This window comes from Paramormyrops kingsleyae, chromosome 4, assembly GCF_048594095.1.
Source record: "Paramormyrops kingsleyae isolate MSU_618 chromosome 4, PKINGS_0.4, whole genome shotgun sequence".
Lineage (NCBI taxonomy): Eukaryota > Metazoa > Chordata > Actinopteri > Osteoglossiformes > Mormyridae > Paramormyrops > Paramormyrops kingsleyae.
The window spans coordinates 42,775,708-42,797,860 of NC_132800.1; the positions used below are offsets into that span (position 1 = coordinate 42,775,708).

A 22,153-nucleotide genomic window follows, 5' to 3' on the forward strand; every position below is an offset into this window, starting at 1 on the left:
TAAAATTAATCATTTTAAAAACTAGATCAATATTTGCGCATTTCGGACATAGCGGACATGTCCGAAACAGACAGGTATACTGTCTTTGGACATACACATAGCGGATCAGAAATCATAGTGTGAGTGGGCCGGCGAAAAATCAGGCGGGCCAGTGGTTTAACAATCCACTTGGCTGTCTACACTACAGACTCGATTCTGTTGCGAAGATCGTTCTGATGCACGCACATGGCGCCATCTGCTGGCATTCTTGTGTAAGGCCATAGATGGCGCTACAGCTGTACACGGTTTACCGCTATGTGCTCCAGCACTGCGGGCTGCCCGCTGCGGACCTGGAAGCACGATGCGCATGCGCTTCATCACCGGCCGGCTGGGAGTGGCGAGGACGCGCTAGTTGCGCATGCGCATTGTAATACCGGCTGTTCGGAGCTTGAGGCGGCCTACATCGGAGCAGAACCGGGACGTCAAAACGGAGGACGGCTGGACAGGTCAGTCGGGCAGGTCGGTGTCAGGAAGGAGCACCACTTTGGTGAACCATGCGAGACCGGTCGGCGCTCGATAAACATATGAGTCAGTCTGTTAGCTGCCCCCGTAAGCGCTGACTGGCGCTAGCACCGTTAGCTTGCTAGCACAGGACGGGCGGCCGCTAAATAACGTCCCCACTGCAGCCCCTTACCCGGCAGCTACCGGACTATTTCGGGCGCTCGGTACGGTATAAGGCTTCTGCTGCGGCGTGTTTATGTGTTGCAAAGTTTCACATTTCTATGTACTAGCAAGATATGCCGGTACCGCTGGGCTAGATTCATCTCGGTGGCTTGTGGATGGCCAGCAGGTGGCGTGCCGGTTAAGGACGCGGAGGCGCTCTGAAAGCTACAGGGCTGAGTCCCCAAGACGGGCTCAAAAGAAGCCGGCCGAACCCGGGACACTCAAACGGGTAAAGGGGGGCCTCGCCTATTTGCATGCTTTACGAGCCCGGGTCCTTTGCTTCGTTAAAAATCTGTTAGCGGTGCTAGCGGTCCGTTAGACACACGGGACCCTGCTGACGTTAGACAGTCCTGCTAGGCTTTGGAGGGTCGAGGATGGGCCGTTAAACCCTACGTCGGAGGAACACAGCTTGTGACGGCTTGACGCTGTGCGAGTGTAAGGGAGCATGTGGCTATGGGCCCCTGAGACATACTTCAGGCCCCTGAGCGTCTTGGTCTCTGCAGTCAGCAGGATGAGCCTGGCAAAGGAGAACGCACGGCTGAAGAGCTACAAGAACAAGTCACTGAATGCCGATGAGATGAGGAGGAGGAGGGAGGAGGAAGGCCTGCAGCTGCGCAAGCAGAAGAAGGATGAGCAGGTGAGGGCCCGATTCTGCCTGCTCGCCTGTGATTGGATGTGCCGATCATGTGATTACAGGGCCCTGACCTTGCTCTCAGGCAAGAGTTATTTCTTTACATTAGTTATTTGTGTTTCTGTTGTGGTGAAAAGGGAGCTGAGCCGGAAGGTCGATCTACTTTCGTACCCTTACCTGGGGTCACAAGCTTTGGGTAGTGACCGAAAAAATTAGATTGTGGATACAAGCGGGAGAAATGAGTTTCCTCCCGCAGGGTCTCTGGAGTCAGCCTTTGAGATAGGATGAGGAAGTAGAGCTACCTCTCCTCTGCATTGAAAGCAGCCAGTTGAGGTAGTTTGAGCATCCATCTAGAATGCCTCCTGTGACGCTCTGCATCCTTCAGACCCATATCCATGACCTCCCTGTGGACCCTGTGACTCTCTGCATTCCTCATAGCCCTGTGATTCTCTGCGTCCCTGATGCCCATGTCTGTGATCTCCCTGGGGACACTGTGACTATCTACGTCCCTCACAGCCCTGTCTGACTTCCCTGTGCACACTGTGACTCTCCATGTCCCTCATACCCTTGTTTGTGACCTCCCTGTGGACACTGTGACTGTCTGCGTCCCTCATGCCCATGTCTGTGATTTCCCTGTGGACACTGTGACTCTTTTTGTCCCTCATAGCCATGTCTGTGATCTCCCTGTGGACCCTGTGACTCTCTACATCCCTCTTAGCCCTGTCTGACTTCCCTGTGCACACTGTGACTCTCCATGTCCCTCATACCCTTGATTGTGACCTCTCTGAACAATGTGACTCTCCTCGTCCTTTATACCCATGTCTGTGACCATCCTTTGGACACTGTATGTGACTCTATGTCCCACATGTCCATGTGTGTGATCTCACTGTGGACACTGTGACACTCTACGTACTATATACCTAATTTCTGTGACCTCCCTGTGGACACTGAGAGACTCTGTGTCCTTTGTGTCCATGCATGTGGTCTGCCTATAGACACTATGACCCGCCGCGTCCTTCAAACCCATGTCTATCTTCCCTGTGAACACTGTGACTGTCTGGAGTCTTTCAATCCTGTGTCTGTTGTGTAGCTATTCAAAAGGAGGAACGTGGAGGTGGCAGAGGATGGGCCTGCAGATGAGGAGGACATGTCAGACAGCGGATATCTGGAGTCGCAGGCCAACAATGTCGACCTGATTGGGGTGAGGGGTGACAAAACATGTCACACATGTGTCAGCCATAAATGACACAGAATCTGCCTGGCTCACGACGTATCCTCCCTCCACAGACCGCTGTTATCTCAGAAGACATGATCCACATGATTTTCTCAAGTGCTCCAGAGCAGCAGTTGATGGGGACCCAGCGTTTCCGGAAGCTTCTGTCTAAAGGTTGAAGATTGGTCACAAATGCTTGGTGTTACTGTACATTCTTGTGTCAACTTTGGCTGTGTGTGACCCCAAGGCCTCCTCCCTGACAGAGCCCAACCCCCCCATCGACGAGGTCATCGCCACCCCAGGTGTGGTCGAACGCTTTGTCGAGTTCCTCAAGAGGAAAGAGAACTGCACATTGCAGGTACTGGCACATCCAGCTGCCTCACTGCCTACTGCAGGTGTATTAGAGCTATTTTGTAAGGCTTAGTGGCAGAGAGACAGGCTGTTGGTACAGACACTCCATGTAGAGCCAGGATCCATGACCTCTGCTTGGATCCACAGTTTGAGGCGGCATGGGTCCTGACCAACATCGCTTCTGGAACGTCCCACCAGACGCGCATGGTGATCCAGGCTGGGGCTGTACCCGTCTTCATCGAGATGCTCAACTCCGACTTCGAGGACGTGCAGGAGCAGGTGTGGTGGGAGGGTCCTCTCTGTAGAGCCGAATTTTCTCGTGCCCCGTGCTCCCACTCTAACACGTGTATGCTTGTCTCACAGGCGGTCTGGGCCTTGGGGAATATCGCGGGTGACAGCACCGAGTGCAGGGACTACGTGCTGGACTGCAGCATCCTGCCCTCCCTCTTACAGTGAGCCACCACACCCTCCCACCACTGTACTGCATTCCCACCCAGCGCACACATGTGTAACACATATATTACGTGTAATTGCCCCCCCCAGGCTGCTTTCTAAACAGAATCGGCTGACCATGATGCGGAATGCCGTGTGGGCCTTGTCAAACCTGTGCAGGGGGAAGAACCCACCACCAGACTTCTCCAAGGTGACTGTGGCTGGCCTTACCGGCGCCCCCTATGAGCGGAGTGGGTGCAGCACAGCTTTGTGACTCCGTGCTCTTTTCCATCCCATCCTCAGGTGTCCCCCTGCCTTGGAGTGCTGTCCTGGCTGCTCTTTGTCAACGACACGGACATCCTGGCTGATGCCTGCTGGGCGCTGTCCTACCTCTCTGATGGGCCCAATGACAAGATCCAGGCAGTTATCGACTCAGGGGTGTGCCGGCGGCTGGTGGAGCTGCTCATGTGAGTGCATCGTGGCCTAGTTTGCTCATCCGGGGCCTCTGCGTGTTGTGTCAGGCCCCTCAATACCTCTTCCCTGGGTTACAGGCACTTGGACTACAAAGTGGTGTCACCGGCACTGAGAGCTGTTGGGAACATTGTTACCGGAGATGACCTGCAGACTCAGGTACATGGATAGCCTCACTTTCCTGTCTGCTGTGACTCTGCCCCTCTCATTGCCTCTCTTGTTTGACCCCCACCCACTCTCAAACTGCCTCCCTTGTTCACCTCCGCCTCTCTCTCCACCCTCCTCTCATTCGACTCCACTTTTCTCTCTCTGTCCTCCTCCCCTTATTTGAGTCTGCGCCTCTACCTCCCCTAATTCAACTCTGCCTGCCCTTCTCCCCTGGTTCGACTCTGCCTCTCTCTGCCCTCCTCCCTTCGTTCAACTTCACGTCTTCTCTCTCCACCTGCCTCTTTTGTGGGCCCACCCCACTCCCTGCTGTAACCCTGCCCCCTTTTCCTCTCCTACCGGCAGGTGATCCTGAACTGCTCCGCCCTTCAGAGCCTGCATCACCTGCTGAGCTGCCCCAAGGAGTCCATCAAGAAGGAGGCATGCTGGACCATCTCCAATATCACGGCTGGCAACCGAGCTCAGATACAGGTGTCACTCTGTCTGTGTTTTTACTGCTCTGCACTTGTCTACAGTTCAGCATGTCAGATTCTCTATAACGTGAATGAATTCCTCCTCTTGCCAGATGGTGATTGATGCCAATTTACTGCCAGGCCTGATCAGCATCCTGCAAGGGGCGGAGTTTCGCACCAGGAAGGAGGCGGCCTGGGCCATTACCAATGCCACCTCCGGGGGCTCTGCTGAGCAGATCAGGTGTGGCCCAACTGGTGTCTGACTGGGATGTAAAGTGGGGTCTGTGATGAGATAGATAAAGGTATGATGTCTCATGATCAATGACCATCTGGTTTTATGACCTGTGTTGCCCTCTGCAGGTACCTGGTGGAACTGGGCTGCATTAAGCCACTGTGTGACCTGCTGACTCTCATGGACGCCAAGATCGTGCAGGTGGCACTGAACGGCCTGGAGAACATCCTGCGGCTGGGTGAGCAGGAGGCCAAGCGGAACGGCGGAGTCAACCCCTACTGTAGCCTCATTGAGGAGGCCTACGGTACGACATTCCTTCCGAAGCACACCTCCTGGGCCCCTAGCGTGTCCCTGGGCCCTTCATGATGGTGCATAACTTTCATCCCTTCCAGGTCTGGACAAGATGGAGTTCTTGCAGGGCCATGAGAATCAGGAGATCTACCAGAAGGCCTTCGACCTGATCGAGCGCTACTTCAGTACCGAAGACGAGGACCCTGCGCTGGCCCCGTCCGTCGACCGGCAACAGGAGCAGTTCCTCTTCTCATCATGCGAGGCCCCCATGGAGGGCTTCCAGCTATGATGTGGGCCCTTCCCACTGTCGCTCTGGCCCCACCCCCAGGGAGGACCGCAGACACTCCTAGATGGGGGAGACGTCGAATGACGATCATGATTATCAACAAAGCCGTACAGTTGACTCATTGCACGCAGTTTCTGAATGAGAGCCCGTTTCCCATCATCTTCTGCAGCACTCTGAGGACGCCCCCCCACCCCACAGGGCAGCCAGACGCACACACTGGACTGACTGTGACCCCCACCCCCTGACTACTGGTCTGGCTGCCAGATGCTTGGACTAACAAAGGAAAGCACTTATGCCCTGACGTGGCCAAAGCGCCTCTTTTTTTTCGCGACTGCCTTGGTTGGTGCCCTGTGCTCACCGTGCTGCTCATGCAATAAAGTCGCGGTGTGATTGAACCAGGGGGGCAGAGCCTGTGGGACTGACCAAATGCCATTGGCTCTTTCCTTCGACGAGACCACACATTCCTTGTGCAGGAGTGTTGCCTATTGCCAGGCCCCGCCCCCCTCGGAGGTCTGCCCCCCACAAGACACTCAGGAGCCGCTGGGAATTTACCCCCCTCCAGCACAGACAGGTGAGCCGGCAGCTTGCTCCTGCCCGTCCGGCGATGGGATGCTCATGGCGAATCCCGACTCCCATCCATTCCATGACATTAGCACTTTCTCTGGAGGTTTGAGACTGAAGCAAACACAGAGCCGAGTTCTAGGCCTCTGCTGGACTGAAAGCAGCCCACCCCTGCTGCCGCCCTGCTCCTGATGCCGGGGTTGGCAGCAGGCACTGTGGGGAGAGCCGGCGAGCCTGCCCTCCCATGTCCACAGCGGCTCTCCCACTCTCTCCAAACCCCTTTCCGGATCTGTGAACACCGCAGGTGCCATATTTTCATTTAGTAAAGAACCAACATCCAAATTAAACTTGAAAATACCTAGTTGTTTTGTTAACGTACAGAGTAGTTTACCAGCTTAATTTTTTACTTCTAGAACGAATGACTGATCGATTTGCCGTGTTCAATGCCGATGTCGTGCTAAGACTCTGTTTTTGTCTTATGCCATTTGCATAAACGCTGTTTCATGGATCCAGACTTGCTCTTTGACACATGCATGCCTCCCTCCCCCTACCCACAAGCAGGAAACACTGTGCTGCACCCGGTTCTGAAGGCTGTGGGATCTCAGTCCGATTTAGGCAGATTCAGGTTCACGGTCATGGTCACATGTGTACATCCAGAGCTGTAAATTATATATATGGAGCTTGAATGTTCATTACTGTCCCACTGTCCTTCATCAGTAGGGCTCACACACATACACACACGGAGGTCTGAGTCCTTTAATATTTCCCAAAACAACAATTACAGTATTGAGGAAAAATAGAAGCATTTCACTAGGAATCACAACTCTACTGCAGGGCTTCCTCTTCTTCTACCGCAGTTCCCACTTTGGCACAAAGAGGGCACACTCTCACTCTTCACTGTAGCTTCCGGTCGACCACGGTGGCTGCCTCTTGCTCTTGCTGGGCCTCCTGTCTCCATCGAGCCTTCCTCTCCATGTTCCAGGAAGTCAGGGACTCGTGTCTCGCTGCAGCCTGTGACACAGGACACACGTGTACACCTGCACATACACGTGTACAGTCATGCCATCATGTCCGGACCTGCGCTGACCTACCTGTTTCCCCAAGACAGCCATTACTAGGCAGCCCATAATGGTTGCCAGTATCATCAGATAGCAGACCTTCACCCTGACTTTGTTCCTGGCAGCCTCAATCATCTCCATCCTGTAATGCAGACCAGACCACCCGAGATTTGCTTGGTAATGTGTCCGGGTTCCTGGAACATCCTGTTACCAGATGAGTCTGATAACTTAATTTTTGCACCAATTAGCCCCCATTATAGCAGGGCACACTGGTTCAGAATCGTTAACAGGACACTTACGACACCATGTTGGGAACCTGCTCCTTGGTCTTGAATCGGCCTGCCCAGATCAGGATCTTCTTATCAAAATCTGTGGGCTTGTGGCCTGGGATTCGGAACACAGGCTGGGCTGTGGGACAGAGGAAGAGACAGGAAATGCAGAGCAGGTTGTCAGCAACACTGAGGCAGATCAGGTGTCACTTTCCATCTGCATTGCATGACACCACAGTCACCTGGACAATCAACAGCTGGGGGATTAGGTGCTGGAGATGTCAGTAATATTACAAGCTTCCTAAAGAGCTGGAGAGTAAGGAAAAGTAGGTAGATCAAGGCCAGTGTTCGGTTCCTACCAGCAGCAGGTGTGCCAGGCTGAGCTTCGCTGGCTGGTGGTTTGGCCGTCTCCTGCGGTCGGCTGCACAGTTTCCTCTGGCCCGTAAAACGTGGTGCCGGCATGTGCCCCCTAACTGTGCGAGAATAGGATTTTAGGATCCCGCGTGGTGGCGGCTTGCTAACAAACGGCCCTGAATACAGTCATCCGCACCCCAACACCCAGCCCGCCTGGTTCACTCTCCTTCATTTTGTTTTTTATTGTTTTGTGTCCAACTGCGTATTAAAAGCCGCAGTCGCTTAATTGAAATCTCGGCGGTTAATGTCGGATAACACGAACTTAAAAGTGTGATGAGGACCTAGGGATGTGACTGCACAGGCGATCGAGAGAAATTACCAGCTTTCATCTGTCACAAAAATATAACAAGCCGTCACACCTGACACAAACCCGGATCTACTTGCGCATTTTTCACCGTTTCCTGAAATCCGATCACCTGACACTGACAGGAACCACACAACATGCGTCCCGAGGCAAATCGGTAAAATTAACACCGACCAACACGAAACCTTCCGTGATAACAACACAAAACATACACACGTAGGTAAAAGAAGTGTAAACACTGACCGATTAACGTCCGGAAGGCAATACGGGACCTGTGGATTGTACTGAGGATCATGGTGACGTTGAAACAGGGTAACTCAGAGGCTACCCGGAAAACATATATGATGAACGCAGCTCCCCGTCGTTGTTATGAACATCTATGGTTATGAAAGTCATCTAGCTCCTGACTACACTGTATCCCATACTGCATTGCACATCCATACACTCAATTTCCCATGAGACAATCATTTCCTGTGCACGCAGGACCCCTGGAATCATGCGTGGTATGTCTAATTAATCACCTGTTTTGCCAAATTGGTTATCTTTGTACAATGGTAAAGTAATATTCCACGAAAATAACAAGTGCCCGCGTCAGTTTAAATATTTTAGATGATTGTCATGTATCATTTTAAAATCGGTCATGGGAATGGTCTGCTACTTCACGTGTGTCACGTACGGTCCTCGCGTCCAACATGGCGGCGCCCGGTGAAAGTCTGAGCTGTGAAGACTTTTCAATGTTTCAGGTAAAATAACTGTATTCGGCTCTTGCGTGCATGTTAATCAATGGTTTCGTCCAATTTTATAAAAATCCACTCTACCGAGTCGATCAACGATTTAAAGAAGTACGTGGTTTTGTCGTTCTGAACGAGTGACCCTGGGGTAGCGTCAGTCTCAACCTGTTCATGCTGCTGGGGTCTAGCAGTTTAAAAATATAAATGCAGGCATGCATGATGATTGTGGGCAACGTCGGAACAGTGCGTTTTTCAGACGTATATCCAACGTAAAGTATTAGCCGGTCAACCACTCTGATGCTGATGTGATAAATGTTGAAAACAGTCCCACGTTATTCCACATTACAATGAAGCGTCTGGGGGATTAAACACTTGTTTTAAGATACAATTAAGAACTGACTACAGTTTTTCTAAATGTTACATGTAAGATTTGAATATAAACTGCCTGTTGATACTTGTCGCTGCATCCCACTATTAATTTGTACATTTCTCAACTTGGTTCAGTTGAACTTTTTCCGTGGTATTTAAGTGCTTCCTCCACTTGGGAGTTGAATCTACAACCCCTTGCTCAAAGGTGAACTCTGTTACTGCTACTCCACCTACTGGCTGACCTGTGGGTTTGTGTGTCCTTGTTTGGCTGCTAATTGTACAATAGGAGACACTAAAGATTATGCGCACCATCGATGACCGGATAGTGCATCGGCTGAACACCACGGTTCCCACAGCCTCCTTCAGGGGGAAGGTGGATGCCAGACAGACCTGTGAGGAGCTCTATGAATCTGTGAGTGTCTGATTATCTCTGATTCAGCTCAACGGTACAAAAGACAACTGGCCAGGAGATGAGAAGGACTTCCTCACACAAAGGATAGTTTGTCTGGACTTGGCTTTTTGTTAGTGAGGTGGAGGCTCAGTTTGTGAGGCTGAACTATAGATTAAATGGAAACTCTGGTAGGCATTAAGGGCATACCACTTTCCTGGTTCACCTCGTATTTTACTGACAGGGAACAGTTTGTGTCCATTGGTAGCTTCAGGTCGCACAGGGCACCATGAACACGGAGTCCCCCAGGGCTCTGTATTGGGTCCTCTTCTTTTTCTCATCTATATCCTTCCCCTTGGCCACATTATTCATCAGCATGGATAAAATTTTCATTGCTATGCTGATGACACACAAATTTATATTCATTCAAAACCCTCTAACTTACTTCCTCCGTCGGGCTTGGTAGGTTGTCTCACCGCCATTAGCACCTGGATGACACAAAATTTTCTCAAACTCAATCATGACAAAACAGAAGCTATTTTGATTGCCACACCAACCATGCTAAGCAAGATCAAGCACCTAAACCTGTCTATCCCTGGGTACTTCACCACTACTACCCCTGAAGTAAAAAATGTTGGAGTCATGATGGACTCAACACTTTCTTTTGATTCTCATATCAAATACATCACCAAAACAGCTTTTTTTCCATCTCAAAAACATATCTAGAATATGTGCTTCTCTTACCTATAACTCTGCAGAGACTCTTATCCACGCCTTTATAACCTCTCGGTTAGACTACTGTAATGCCCTGCTATTTGGCATTTCAGCTAAGAACCTAAACAGGCTGCAATATGTTCAAAACTCTGCAGCACATGTTCTTACGTCTACCAAATCCAGGCAACAAATCACCCCTGTTCTACATCATCTTCACTGGTTACCCATTCAGTACCGCATTCACTACAAAATCATTGTTAGTTTTCAAAGCACAGCATAATCTTTCACCTACATATCTTTCTGAGCTCTTAACTTCATACCAACCTATACGTACTCTGCGGTCCACCTATGCCCACCTCCTTACTGTTCCTTCCACCCATCTGCGCTCTATGGAAGACAGGGCTTTCAGTGTGACTGGTCCTAAATTATGGAACTCTCTCCTTCTTGCACTTCGTCAATGCACTGAATTTTCTACTTTCAAAAGACTATTGAAAACGCATCTCTTTTTACTGGCTTTCCATACATCACCCTGAAAATCTCATCATTGAAAGATTAGTTTTCTCTTTTACGCTGTGATTTGTTCTTATTTTATTTTTAACTGTATTTCGGTATGAACCTACTTCACTGTTTCTTTGTGGGGTATGTTCTTCATTATTATTATATTTATTGTTTAATTAGTGATTTTATTTTATTTCATGTGTCCTTGGGTGACCTGAAAGGCGCCTTAAAAATAAAATGTATTATTATTATTATTTATTATTATTATTATTAAATCCTCTATTATTCACATATGAGCAGGAGGAGCTCAATGGATTCCTTTGTAATGCTTTAATTAGGGGTGTGTCTTCCTGAGTTTTTCTGTCAGTGTTTTCTTTGATTAGTTTGATTTAATTCTGATGGTTCCATTCCTGATCGTTTGCTTCCTTCTGAGATCAGTGTCACAAAAAAACATGGTTATGCTCAGAAGCAGAAAGCAGCTGCCTGTTGTTGCTGTAAAAGGCACTGAGGGGGCAGCTCTGAGTTCCCCATCTCTCCTGCAGCTAAAGAAAGCCCACGAGAGCCGGGATGGGGCCATTAAGACCTGCATAGCACAGGCTTTGACCACAGTGAACCATCTGCGAGAGGAGAGGGCCAAAGATACTGACAACCTCACACTGATCAAGCAACTCAGGAAAGAACAAACCAAGGTAATGCACTGCAGTACCACCAGAGGGCTCCAAAGGCCCAGAGAAGAGAGGAGAACAGAGAATGGGGGGACTTAGAGTTAATTTTCATGGGGTGCATGCGTTAGGGGTGTAACCATGTTTTCCCAAAGCTTGGTATGTGTCACGGTTTTTGGACCACGGTAACTATAAGATTTCAGTATTTTTATATTTAAAAAGAAAATAAAAACACATCACCCTTTAATTAAGCAATGAACTTGTGAATGTTTCCATATAACAACTCTCACATTCAGAAAAATGGCAGCATGACTGCCTAGGCTACTTAGACTACTTTATGTCACTGCTGGATGAAATCAAGCAGAGAAAAACATTAAAAATAAAAATGTTTCTTAACTTTGATAACCTGTAGGTGCTTTGTCTATTTTATTTCAAATGAACAGTGTACATTGTATATACAGTACCTGTACAGGCAATATTAAATAAAAAAATAATGAAGTGTAACATCAAGTGAGCTACCTATCTTTGCAATGTGTTAGTATTCTCTCTAAGCTTTGACAATGTTGAAGTGATTTGCCTTCTCAATTCTATATAAATAGGACGCATACTTGTGTTTGCAATATTAAATGTAAAAATAACACGTCGCTGTGAAAACATAAGTGCAAAATCAAGTTGGTACCCTAATGAGAGACCTATTTCTGTATGTTGAGGTTTTTCTGTAAAAAGATAAACATCTGATGCACAACGACTACTACCAAAGATAATTTGTCAAGAACATATACGAAGTGAAACAGATCACAGTTGAAAAGTAACTGCAGGCAATTGGAGCTCTGTAAGTGTAGACAGATAAGCAATATTAGAAACTGCACAACCCAGTAGAGCGCAGAAAGTTGTTGATACAGCAGACCCACATAAATCGGGCAGAAAAAAAAAACATTGTATTGTCATTTTAATGAAGATGACCACTGGTTTACAGTTAAATACTGTCTTTATGAAATGCCAGAACTGGTTTAATACTAGCAGTGGCACAGACAAGGAAACCATCAATTTACATGACACTGATGGCTACACGCTAATTCATCCCACAGGTTCCACGGCAAACATTACAGTCCACCAGAAGGAGGATAATTTACAGCATCTGCTGATGTATAATGACATTTAAATTCTAGCCCTCAAAAATAACACAACGTCAGTTTTTTAAATGTATTTCTCTGGTGAAAAAACACTGTTTTATATCCACAGCATTACATATAGAAAAAATGGCGTATCGTAATACCGTGGTTCACGTGTGTATATTGAGCCATCGGGGCGTACCAAATGGTTCGGTGACGTACTGTTACAACTCATGCATCCTGCTGAATCTCAGCAGTTCAGTCATTTTCCTGTTATTTTTTTAATGTGATTTTTTTGTTCCAGTTAAAGCTCATGCAGTCAGAGCTCAGTGTTGAAGAAGTGGTCAATGATCGCAGTCTAAAGGTAAGGGGGAGGGGGCGATTCCTCTTCCATTCACCCCACTGACCTGTGGACTCTGATCCTTTTTTGGGGGTGGGGGCTCTTCCTTTAGGTTTTTCAGGAAAGGTGTCGAGCCCACTACAGCCCTCCTAAGGCCCAGTGAGCCTCTGCTACAGTTCTGTGTGGCGCAGTGCTGGTCTACACAACTGATCTTGGACCAGAACTAGATCTGAGCCGTGGTGCTGGCCCCCCCACCCCACCCCCGGATGCATGTGCCAGGACCCCCAGGAAGGCCGTCCACCATCTGCCTTTCTGTATTTTCTTACAAACGTTGTACAAAAAACAGGATTTTATACCAATGAAGCGTTTCCAAGTGGTCCTGGCTGTGTGTACTTTGCTCATGGATCTCTTGAGCTGTTTGTGATCCTAACCGGCATCTTGGCTGCTTGTTTCACATTTACCGAGTCCGACTGGTGGCCGTACGTCAAATCTGAACTGTCCATGAATGTCTGTATCCTCAAGCTCTAGTTACTGGAATTCATGGTGTCCTTCTGATTAAAGCAGAACATTAAGAATGAAATTCTAAATGTGGATCCCAGCTTGGGGCTTGTGTTCGGGTTTCTGCTGCATTTCGTCTTATAGATCAATGCAGCAAAATATAATGCAAAGTGTAAGTGAGAGCATCATGCACGCTTGACTGGCAGCAGGCGTCTTTCTGTTCAATTTCCGTTGACATTTTAGCTAGAGCCCAAACCCTCAGTGTAGCCACTAAAATGGGTGGTTTGTGGAAAAAAAAGCCAAAGGTACTGACTGCTGAGCTGGGAGCTGCATGCCGCACCGCTGCATGTCTTTCATTTCAGCACAGCGGGAGACTTCAGAAGATGCCAAACCTTTGTTTGTAGAATGACGTGGGAAAATTGTCCAGCAACAAATTAGAGCACAGAACCAGAAATGGGTCCAGGGGCTTCCCTCCATGCAGCATGTTTTAAAGGGGCACTGAGCTACAGAACCAACCGCTTCCTACCGGAAATGCGAAAAAAATATCTCACAATGCATTGACAGTTTATTCCATGCTTCCGCTTCAAAATTTGCTCATGATATTGATTCTTTAAAATGGATAACCTGAAAAAAGTATTTTGTCAAAGTAGGAAACACAGCTGTTGTAATTCTGACAATGATAAGGGGAGGATGGAGAGGGTAGAACTTCATTAAAGAGGCAGGAGTTGACTCTGTATGCAAGACCCACAGAGGGCGCTGTGACATCACTAAACCTTAAATGTCACCCGAGTTGCTGCTGTTATATATTAATCAAAGTGTCAACACACCTTTAGCCTGAGTACCTTGCACTGATTTGATGGATTATATTTGCTCTCTGCTGCAACATCTGAGGTCACAATGTCCTCTGCTATGCTGCTCATTTTTAGCTTATTTCATTGCTGTCACTACTATGCAGCCATATGTATGTTATTTTTTGCTATTTAAGGGAAGAAAAAAACTTTTAATTGACACTTATGAGGATGCAGCATATTACACATTCATTCACACTTATTTGGCAAATTAAGGTACAGACGCGTGACAAAACTTTAAAATGATTACAAATCCATATTATAAGCACACTGCATAGGTAAGCAGAGCCTGGGCATCAGGGGCTGGACGTGTGTCATTCTCTGCAGGTATCCTCCGTAATAGGAAGTACTCTATGGAGTCTCCATCAGTGTTTGCTGCCTGCAAGCTGTGCAGTTCCAGTTTAAGACCAGCGTGGGGCAGCGTTCTGAAAACCCTCAGATGAACATAGTCATGTCCACCGACATGAACCTGTGGTGGGAGGGAGTCAGCATTCTGAGGAAAAACACACCGCCTCATCAAGTTGCACTCTGAACAAGACACATTTATCTGCATTAGACCCTTTCAGATGTAGATGTTTAGAACTTTAAAATGCTTTTGTGAAGGCAGGAAATAGCAAAGAGGATAATATGTTATTTAAGGCTGTCAGTGCACATCCCACAGGGGACCCAGCGACATACTGTCACGTGTGAAGGGCCCACCTTAATGAAGAATTTGGTCCCGGCCACCACTTGGGTCTTGAATGACGTCGCTGTAAAAACATCAAAATTTCTTCCCGCTTTAAGTTATGCTTGCGGTTTCACCTGAAGATGAACAAGTTTCTTACATAATCGAAATTAGGACTTTTTTTTTTTAAATTATGCTTGTGTTATTTTCATGTATTTATTTTAAATAATGCATTTACAGAAAAAAAACTCGGAATAATCTGGTTCCTTCTTAAATGAACTGAAATAGAACCGTGATGCAAACGTGTTTACAATCGACCCTGTCCTGATTTTTCCTGTCTCCAACAAGTGGAACGGGAACTGATGTTAGACGGAGAAGTTATGAATATGTCTATCCCCGATAAGTGAGTGAGTCTGTGTCCGAAGACTTGCTTGTTCAAGCCCCAAACGCCGTTACTGTCACTCATCATGTCGCAGATGCCTTGTACCTATCACACCAACGCGAGTAAAATTTGTTGCCTCAAGGGATTCCTTTGTCGGCTGGACCATTTCAACTTACATGGGTGGAAATGAATCAGTATTGTGGGGATTCGTTCGCTTGAGTGAATTATATAGTTGATATATAGTTAGGCGATGGTTAACATTTAATTATTTACTATTTCTTTGAAATAGTTGAATGCAGGACTGAAAACATTAATTTAAACATTTCTTTGGCTTCCCCTCTCAGTTGGATTGCTCATAGGCGTGGCTTCAGCTGTCCGATGAGCTGCTCTGATTCGTTTTGCGGGTCATCGATGTACGATTCGGTGAGAAAAACTACATGTCGTCATTTAAGGGGCGGTTGTTTGTTTCAGGATATTACAGATGTTTTACCGCCCACGACACTTGTCTTAAGTATTACTTTGTATCTTGCGGAGCTCTGTAATTCCCGCATAATTCAGGTTTGTAAACTGGACATTTTTCTTAACTTTGAATAAATATGAAAGATTCAGCTTACTTTCCATTGTCCGAGCCGGCAGGGGGCGTCGTAGGGGCGTGGTCCTGCCGCTCCCACATGGGCCGCGGTAACGCCTTCCTTCTCGCACAGGTATGCGCTCGGGGCCGCTCGCTGCTATGGTGGCTGCTCTCATATTGATGCGCAGGGTCGTACTGGCGACCGCTGACGCTGCCGCTGGGACAGGCGCTTTCTGCGGCCAGCGTGCCGTCGGGAAATGCGGCCTTAAGACATCGCCGGTGGTGCTGCAGGAGTCCCGGGCACCAGGTAAAGTGCACGTTGGTTTTCTGCAATGTCAGTCCTCTGGCCATGCATTTTAAACTGCCTTTCATTAGATGAAACTTTGTTTAAATGCATAATCAAACAGAAAGTTTAAGCATTTCGCAACCGGTAAGTGAAAGTGGTTTGGCCCGATAAGGCAATTCAGTGTAGCTGCCTCGTGTCACGTATCATGTTGCGCATGTATTTATTTTAAATACATTACTGTTTGTCTTCACACCCCCGTGGGCGGTTCGGGGGGGGGGGGTGACAACATTCATGCCCCCCTCCAGGACCCCCCTAAGTACGTATGTTGCTTGGGTCTGAAATAAATGTATCATTATTACTATTATTGCTATTTACATTTATATATATGGGCGAAAATTTTGTGCGCTGGGGACAGGTGAAACAAACGTAAGCACATTTTCTTGATGGGCAGCCAGGCGGTCGGGTCGCTTTCATAATTATTCGTTTGGACCCCGCACATTTAACATAAAATATTAGTTCACCCAGCGCTGTTTCTATTGCTTCGCGAAAGAATCCATTCCACTTGATCGATATAAGAATATGCATACCACTGAAAGACCACTTCGGGTTTTCTGGGTTACCTACAACAACTCACCACATGCAAGTGAAGTGAATCGTCAGTGCAGGCTGATCAATACTGGAGGAGGTAACGTCAGCCCCATTGCCATCTCACAATGTCCAACTTTTGCTAAAACCTTATTCTTTTGTTATATGCCCTCAAAATTAACCCTAGACCACGATAAATTAATGTTCAACTAAACAATGAAATATTAGGAGTAGCCTAAGCTTTGCCTTATTCATTTTAAGTAACAGTAGGGTATTCTTGGTTGATGATCAATTGTTTACAGCATTTGCTCCCTCCCCAACACAATGGACATAAGGAAATTCTTTAAAAAGAAGTAGAAAGTAAGTCAAAATTTCTCAACAGGACAGGGTTTTTTTCCCAATTGAAATGTTAGTGCAGTTAGCGGGCTGTATCAACTAGCTTAATGTTAGCTATCATTACATGCTAACCCAGTAGCCTACCATATTGTAATGCCAAGAATGAGGCCAAGTCCGCTCTGATGATATTTATTGATTTATCTGTTGTGACTTGAAATTGCATACAGTGAGTAACCAGAATACTTCTGTAGCCTAATTTAGGGGCTATTATATTGCACAGAGCACCACCTGCTGGTATTCATAATATCAGCAAGAATGAAATAATCTTAATCATAATAAGTTTATTTGGAGTTTAGTATTTTTATCAGCAAGTATAAAATGTGTAAAAGGTTGTAGGCCTATACAACATTTTTATTGGGAGTTTAGTATTTTAGAGTTTCAGTATTTTTTCGCATAAAACAGTGCTTGGTTCATGGTCCGAATTTTAAAATTCAGATCATGAGAAGACCATTGGGTTAAAACAGTGGTTCTCAAAGTTGGTCCTCGGGCCCCACTGCCCTGCTTGTTTTCCTGCTATCCCTGCCCTATACACAAGTCCCAGCTGTCTTTCAGCTTCTGATTGACTGAACACACCTGATCCAGGTAATCAGCAGTGTTTAGGGCAGGGATAGCTGTGACGTCATGCGCATACCCTTCGCAGTACGAGGAGCGTAAGATAAGACGTGACGATCTGGGAGTATTTTACGCTTTTAACAGAAACCAGTAGCACAGCGATTTGCAATCTTTGTAAAATAAAGTTTTGAGAGGTGGGAGTAGTGTTTAATGGACCATCCCACTTAACAAATCGCACGCAACTGCGACACAAAAAATGCAATGGATGATTTGGGAGTCGCTAACCTGGACTGTCTTGTGAACTCGCTACAGCTTGTGATACAAGAGGGGCTGCCATCGCAACAAAGTGTAACTGAGCTGACGCCAATGGGAGAAAAAAATGTGTTAAGATTTTAAGCATTCGCCACTTGTGTATACTTGTTTTGAACATATTAATATTGAACTACAAATGCCTCAAAAACGCTTAAAACAAGACGTATAAACGAGGTGGAACAGTATGTTAGGTATGCTTGTAGTAGCCTAATTTTTGTCATACATTTCCTTACCTGATCTGTATTTACTAGTGTTGGAGTACGCCGTCTCCACCGAGTCCGTTGATGAGAAGAGATTCACAGCTGACACGGGGAGAAGTTGCAAATCACCGGTTTATTCTCTTGACTGATTATAATCAGGGAGCAGCCGTCTGACATACATTCAGCATGTACAGGAGGAGGCTCTGCCATATGTATCAGCTGTATCCCTTTTAAAGCCCTTTTGGCATCTCCCCCCCCCCCCCCTTTCTCAGTACCTTCCGTCTACGTGACAACCACATGTTTGACACTTGCCCTCGTTAGCTGGCTCGTAGTTGTCCTTCTGGAAGGCTAAAAGATAAGTAGGGGCCGCTGATATTCTCTGTCGCCCCCCCTATCTGTTCCGATTAGGTAGCCTTGCCTTGCCGGCGCGCCAGTCAGTTCTCGTTTTGTTTAGTTACAGCCTTATAGAATCATTCCCTTTATTTCCCCTTATAAAATTATTCCCTCACTAGTTAAAAAAAAATTATATATAAAGTATAATAAAGTAAAAAGTGTTCTTATATCGGAATCTGTATCGGTAGTTGTGTATCGGGATCGGATCGGGACTGAAAAAATGTGGATTGGCTCATCCTTACTTATTTCAGTTGTTAATAAAAAAAAAAAAAACAATGCTTAATTCATCTCGATCTCTTTTGACATAGGAAATTGATACTGAGAGTGAGTCAGAGGCAGGGTCAGCATGTAGGGACAGCGGAGAGAGTTTCTATTGCTGAGGTGAGTGATGAAGCGTGCTGGGCAGTTATGAATGAAATGCATCTCAGAATTTTATGGAGCCTCATTTTGGGCTCTGCTCACTTTAAAAGTACAAATCTAAAATGTATACTTGAAGCAATATTTATTTTGAGTGCATTCCAGTCGGTTATGTAAATTTCATGAAGGACATTACTGATTTAAAGACATAATCTAGAGAGAAGGGGTCTCCAACAGGTAGCAAATAAATAAATTTTATAACACTGTAAATACATCTCATAACATAGTCACAAAAAGTATTAAATCTGTTAAAATTGCAATGAGATCAAAAAGAATGCACAAAATAAAAAGTAAAATGCACCCATAAACTCATTGTTGGTGATAAATTGTGTCACATTCATTTCATTATCTTAGGCATAGCAGTGGGTAGCAGTTAAAAACAGGCTGACGAATATGGACTATTTGAATGAGGACTTATTGTTGAGTCTTTAAAATAGTCATTGAATTAAGTGACTTTTGTAGGTAAAATTAGGTGTTTAACAACCTGTTAAAAATACACCAGAATGCAGGAAATGGCATCTAATTCATTAAAAAAAATTCTGGGGGTGGGTCCCCAGACCCCCTGCCAGTGTGATAAGGATGTATGCTTGGGGCCATCGTTGTGCTGAAAGGGGAAATTCCTCTTCATCTTCAGCTTCCTAGCAGACACCTGAAGGTTTTGGGGCAAAATTGACTGCTATTTAGAACTGTTCATAATTCCCTCCACCTTGACTAAAGCCCCAGTTCCAACTGAAGAAAAACAACCCCAAAGCATGACGCTGCCCCCACCATGCTTCACCGTGGGTGTGGTGTTTGTGTGGTGGTCTTTTGATGATGCACAGTGTTGTTTTTGTGGCAAACATACCTTTTGGCATTTTGGCCAAAAAGTTCAACGTTGGTTTCTTCGGACCATAACACATTTTCCTACATGCTTTTTGGAGACTTGAAGCACTTTTTTTGTTAAATATTGCCAGGCCTGGTTGATTTTCTTTGTATGAAAAGGTTTCTATCTTGCGACCCTGCCCTATAGTCCAGACGTATAGAGAATACAGGAGATTGTTGTCACATGTAGTACACAACCAGTACTTGTATCAAAGTGACGAACCCTTCGCCGGCAGGTTCTGTGCTTGCATGTTCACCTGTGTACCAGAAGCTGCCGGAGAGACTGTGTTCTGTGCAATGACCTTACTGTGGCATCTCAGTGCCGGTGTGCATGTGTCATCATTGTTTGGGGGTGTCGCTGTATCCCTTGCCAGCCTGTAGTGTTACATAAGTTTTTACCGGTACCCCAGCAGGGGGCACCCAGCATACGTTGTATCTCCCTAGGGCTGTGTTTTCCCACCCATGCCTAGTAATGCCGACACTCCAGCTCTGCGCTGTAACTCTGGAATCGGCATGTCTGCGTACGTTGTTTGACAGAGCATATGTCCATGTGTCCCAGAACCCGTGGTGCCATATGAGCAGCTTAAGACCATGCTGTCCAGGCACAGTGTCCAGCTGTTTGATGTCCGGAATCCAGATGAGTTCCAGGTGGGACGGATTCCTGACTCCACCAACATCCCATGTGAGAGTCTGTCTGTCTGTCTGTCTGTGTGTCTGTCTGTCTGCCTGTCTTGCTTTCCTTCTTCTGGCTCCCCCGTGACTCCCTTCTCCTGACAGTGGGGGAGCTGGAGGAGGCCCTGCAGTTGACTCCTGACCTCTTCAGGAGTCGCTTTCATGTCATTGCACCCAAGAAGACAGACTCCAACATCGTATTCTACTGTCGGAAGGGCAACCGCAGCGCCACTGCTTTGGAGATCGCGTTCAGGCTGGGCTTCAGCAGGTACAAGCCTAAGCTTTAGGCTACTTTGGACCCCGCTGTCTCCCCCGTGCCCGTGTAACATGGCCCCCACCCCCCTGGCAGGGCGCAGCACTACGCAGGTGGATACAAAGAATGGGAGCAGTATGAGCGGCAGTGAGCCTGCAAGCTGATTGGCTGGAGTGACCAACATCCCAGAATGCAGTGCAGTACAAAGTGTCAGCTGGATCAGCTGCCCCCAGGATCAGGACATCAGAGGAAACGGTGTCTAAGTTCATCAAAATAAAATGGCGTTCACAAACTAGCCACATAGCTCTGTGATTTAATATAGTGGTGGAAGGGCATATTCTATTACTGTATTATTTATTTCATGGGTGACTTGGAATATTCTTTGGTCCGCTGAAGACTGGTCGAGTAGGGCCCTGGTGAAACATTACTGGTCTTATCAGTAACCATACCAGCTGAGCAACTGAGTTGCTGCTGGATGAGATGTTGGTGTAGAGAGCAGGTTTGTGTGGATCCCAGTGTAGTGATGGGGACACTGTGCTGTAAAAATGGTGCCATCCTTTGTATAAGATGTAAAACTGGGGTCATGACTCTCTGGGGTAATAAATGATCCCTGGGCATCTTTCAAAATAGTAGGGGTCTTAGCTAATGTGTGGTGAGTGTACTGGTGTAGAATGGCTGCTGCATCATCCAGGTGGGGGCTACATGGTGGCGGTTGAAGTGGCTCCCCATTGGTTCTGTGAGGTGCTTTGGGTGTCTTAAAGCGCTATGTAGATGTAAATTTCATTCATTGGTCTCATGAGCAGAACCACCCTGTTCAGCAAAAATCAAGATTATGTTGGCACCATAGACAGTGCCGTCTTTGATTTAGCACGTTGCACCGCTGCCATAGTTTCGCCGTATGCAGCACCATAGTAATTCTACATCATACTAATACTGTCCTTGTTACCCTTAATTTTTTGCCATTCTGGTAAATGACAGTACATTCATCAAAATGTACAATTTTATTATTTGCATGAAAACATTCCCATTAATGTATTATTAGCATTATTAGCGAACTGCAACTGTCTAATTATTTGTAGCCATGAACAGATTTACACAGGGTTAGATCACATTCTACAAACATATCAGCTTTACAGTCCAAAGAACTAAGCATCATACTGTTAGTGTGGTGTTTTTAATGCTGCACGTGATGCCATCTTGTGGTCTAAAAGTAGAATGGCGAGAAGTGCAGTCCACGGCCCAGCGAACAGAAAACATAATTTACATTTCCATCAAACAATGTTCGCTCCTAACACAGTACCCAGTCCGTATCAGTATAGATATCCAGCATGATTTTTCCCCCCATTGAGATCTGATGTGTTTTCAAAGTGTTCCTTTATTTTGAGCAATGTAGAACACACACACACCTCTCTCTAGTTCAGATTAATGCAATATATTAAAACATTCCTGTAGTGTTTTATTTATAAAGAACACTTTTCTCTCAAAAAGCAGTCCAGCAGTCGCTGAAAGAAGGGAACACAGTAATTGATTCTCGAGCCATCAATGTCAAACAGTTCAATTCAATCGCCATGGAGAGCGCCCAGTAATGTCACGCATAAGAAACTATCCCTTTTGCAC

At 46.5% G+C, this 22,153-nt stretch overlaps 4 protein-coding genes and 1 pseudogene across 11 annotated transcripts; 3 read left to right on the forward strand and 2 right to left on the reverse strand.

Annotated features, from left to right (window-relative positions):
- Positions 1–377: 377 nt before the first annotated feature.
- kpna1 (karyopherin alpha 1 (importin alpha 5)) lies at positions 378–6,295 on the forward strand. 6 transcript variants are annotated; one of them, XM_023796435.2, is made up of 15 exons: positions 392–485; positions 830–931; positions 1,206–1,339; positions 2,424–2,534; positions 2,621–2,720; positions 2,810–2,904; positions 3,045–3,176; positions 3,261–3,349; positions 3,441–3,540; positions 3,633–3,796; positions 3,881–3,959; positions 4,311–4,436; positions 4,531–4,658; positions 4,778–4,953; positions 5,042–6,295. In XM_023796435.2, the coding sequence occupies exons 3-15, from the start codon at positions 1,214–1,216 to the stop codon at positions 5,227–5,229; spliced, it is 1,614 nt and encodes a 537-aa protein (XP_023652203.1). In that variant the 5' UTR covers positions 392–485; positions 830–931; positions 1,206–1,213; the 3' UTR covers positions 5,230–6,295. The 6 variants fall into 6 exon arrangements, with proteins under 6 accessions (XP_023652202.1, XP_023652203.1, XP_023652204.1 ...); XM_023796436.2 differs by having other exon boundaries at positions 400–498; XM_023796439.2 differs by having other exon boundaries at positions 429–485; positions 827–931.
- A 234-nt stretch (positions 6,296–6,529) lies between these two features.
- On the reverse strand, positions 6,530–8,216 carry fam162a (family with sequence similarity 162 member A). Of its 2 annotated transcripts, none has more exons than XM_023796445.2 (5): positions 8,076–8,216; positions 7,474–7,587; positions 7,145–7,253; positions 6,879–6,987; positions 6,530–6,798 (listed from the first exon to the last, which is right to left on the reverse strand). In XM_023796445.2, the coding sequence occupies exons 1-5, from the start codon at positions 8,125–8,127 to the stop codon at positions 6,682–6,684; spliced, it is 501 nt and encodes a 166-aa protein (XP_023652213.2). In that variant the 5' UTR covers positions 8,128–8,216; the 3' UTR covers positions 6,530–6,681. The 2 variants fall into 2 exon arrangements, with proteins under 2 accessions (XP_023652213.2, XP_023652214.2); XM_023796446.2 differs by lacking the exon at positions 8,076–8,216 and adding an exon at positions 7,848–7,977.
- A 1-nt stretch (position 8,217) lies between these two features.
- mix23 (mitochondrial matrix import factor 23) lies at positions 8,218–13,023 on the forward strand. 2 transcript variants are annotated; one of them, XM_023796448.2, is made up of 5 exons: positions 8,218–8,335; positions 9,219–9,344; positions 11,075–11,221; positions 12,611–12,670; positions 12,759–13,023. In XM_023796448.2, exons 1-5 carry the CDS (start codon positions 8,288–8,290, stop codon positions 12,807–12,809), a joined length of 432 nt encoding a protein of 143 aa, XP_023652216.1. In that variant the 5' UTR covers positions 8,218–8,287; the 3' UTR covers positions 12,810–13,023. The 2 variants fall into 2 exon arrangements, with proteins under 2 accessions (XP_023652216.1, XP_023652215.1); XM_023796447.2 differs by lacking the exon at positions 8,218–8,335 and adding an exon at positions 8,408–8,575.
- Positions 12,128–15,204, reverse strand: LOC111835784 (cystatin-B-like; annotated as a pseudogene).
- A 256-nt stretch (positions 15,205–15,460) lies between these two features.
- LOC111835787 (thiosulfate:glutathione sulfurtransferase) lies at positions 15,461–20,831 on the forward strand. Its single transcript, XM_023796444.2, has 5 exons — positions 15,461–15,596; positions 15,743–15,916; positions 20,171–20,293; positions 20,389–20,551; positions 20,633–20,831. Exons 2-5 carry the CDS (start codon positions 15,745–15,747, stop codon positions 20,685–20,687), a joined length of 513 nt encoding a protein of 170 aa, XP_023652212.1. The 5' UTR covers positions 15,461–15,596; positions 15,743–15,744; the 3' UTR covers positions 20,688–20,831.
- The last annotated feature ends 1,322 nt before the right edge of the window (positions 20,832–22,153 follow it).

Bases quoted from the DNA above. Each gene is read 5' to 3' on its own strand.
- mix23 (XM_023796447.2), top strand. From the start codon at position 8,525: ATGGCGGCGCCCGGTGAAAGTCTGAGCTGTGAAGACTTTTCAATGTTT. The intron at 8,576-9,218 runs GTAAAATAACTG...ATTGTACAATAG, and splicing joins AAGACTTTTCAATGTTTCAG to GAGACACTAAAGATTATGCG. The intron at 11,222-12,610 runs GTAATGCACTGC...TTTTTGTTCCAG, and splicing joins TCAGGAAAGAACAAACCAAG to TTAAAGCTCATGCAGTCAGA.
- kpna1 (XM_023796434.2), top strand. From the start codon at position 398: ATGCGCATTGTAATACCGGCTGTTCGGAGCTTGAGGCGGCCTACATCG. The intron at 486-1,205 runs GTCAGTCGGGCA...TGGTCTCTGCAG, and splicing joins AACGGAGGACGGCTGGACAG to TCAGCAGGATGAGCCTGGCA. The intron at 4,954-5,041 runs GTACGACATTCC...CATCCCTTCCAG, and splicing joins CCTCATTGAGGAGGCCTACG to GTCTGGACAAGATGGAGTTC.
- fam162a (XM_023796445.2), bottom strand. From the start codon at position 8,127: ATGATCCTCAGTACAATCCACAGGTCCCGTATTGCCTTCCGGACGTTA. The intron at 7,254-7,473 runs GTAGGAACCGAA...TCTGTCCCACAG, and splicing joins GCCTGGCACACCTGCTGCTG to CCCAGCCTGTGTTCCGAATC. The intron at 6,988-7,144 runs GTAAGTGTCCTG...TCTGCATTACAG, and splicing joins CAGGTTCCCAACATGGTGTC to GATGGAGATGATTGAGGCTG.
- LOC111835787 (XM_023796444.2), top strand. From the start codon at position 15,745: ATGCGCTCGGGGCCGCTCGCTGCTATGGTGGCTGCTCTCATATTGATG. The intron at 15,917-20,170 runs GTAAAGTGCACG...CATGTGTCCCAG, and splicing joins GCAGGAGTCCCGGGCACCAG to AACCCGTGGTGCCATATGAG. The intron at 20,294-20,388 runs GTGAGAGTCTGT...TTCTCCTGACAG, and splicing joins TGACTCCACCAACATCCCAT to TGGGGGAGCTGGAGGAGGCC.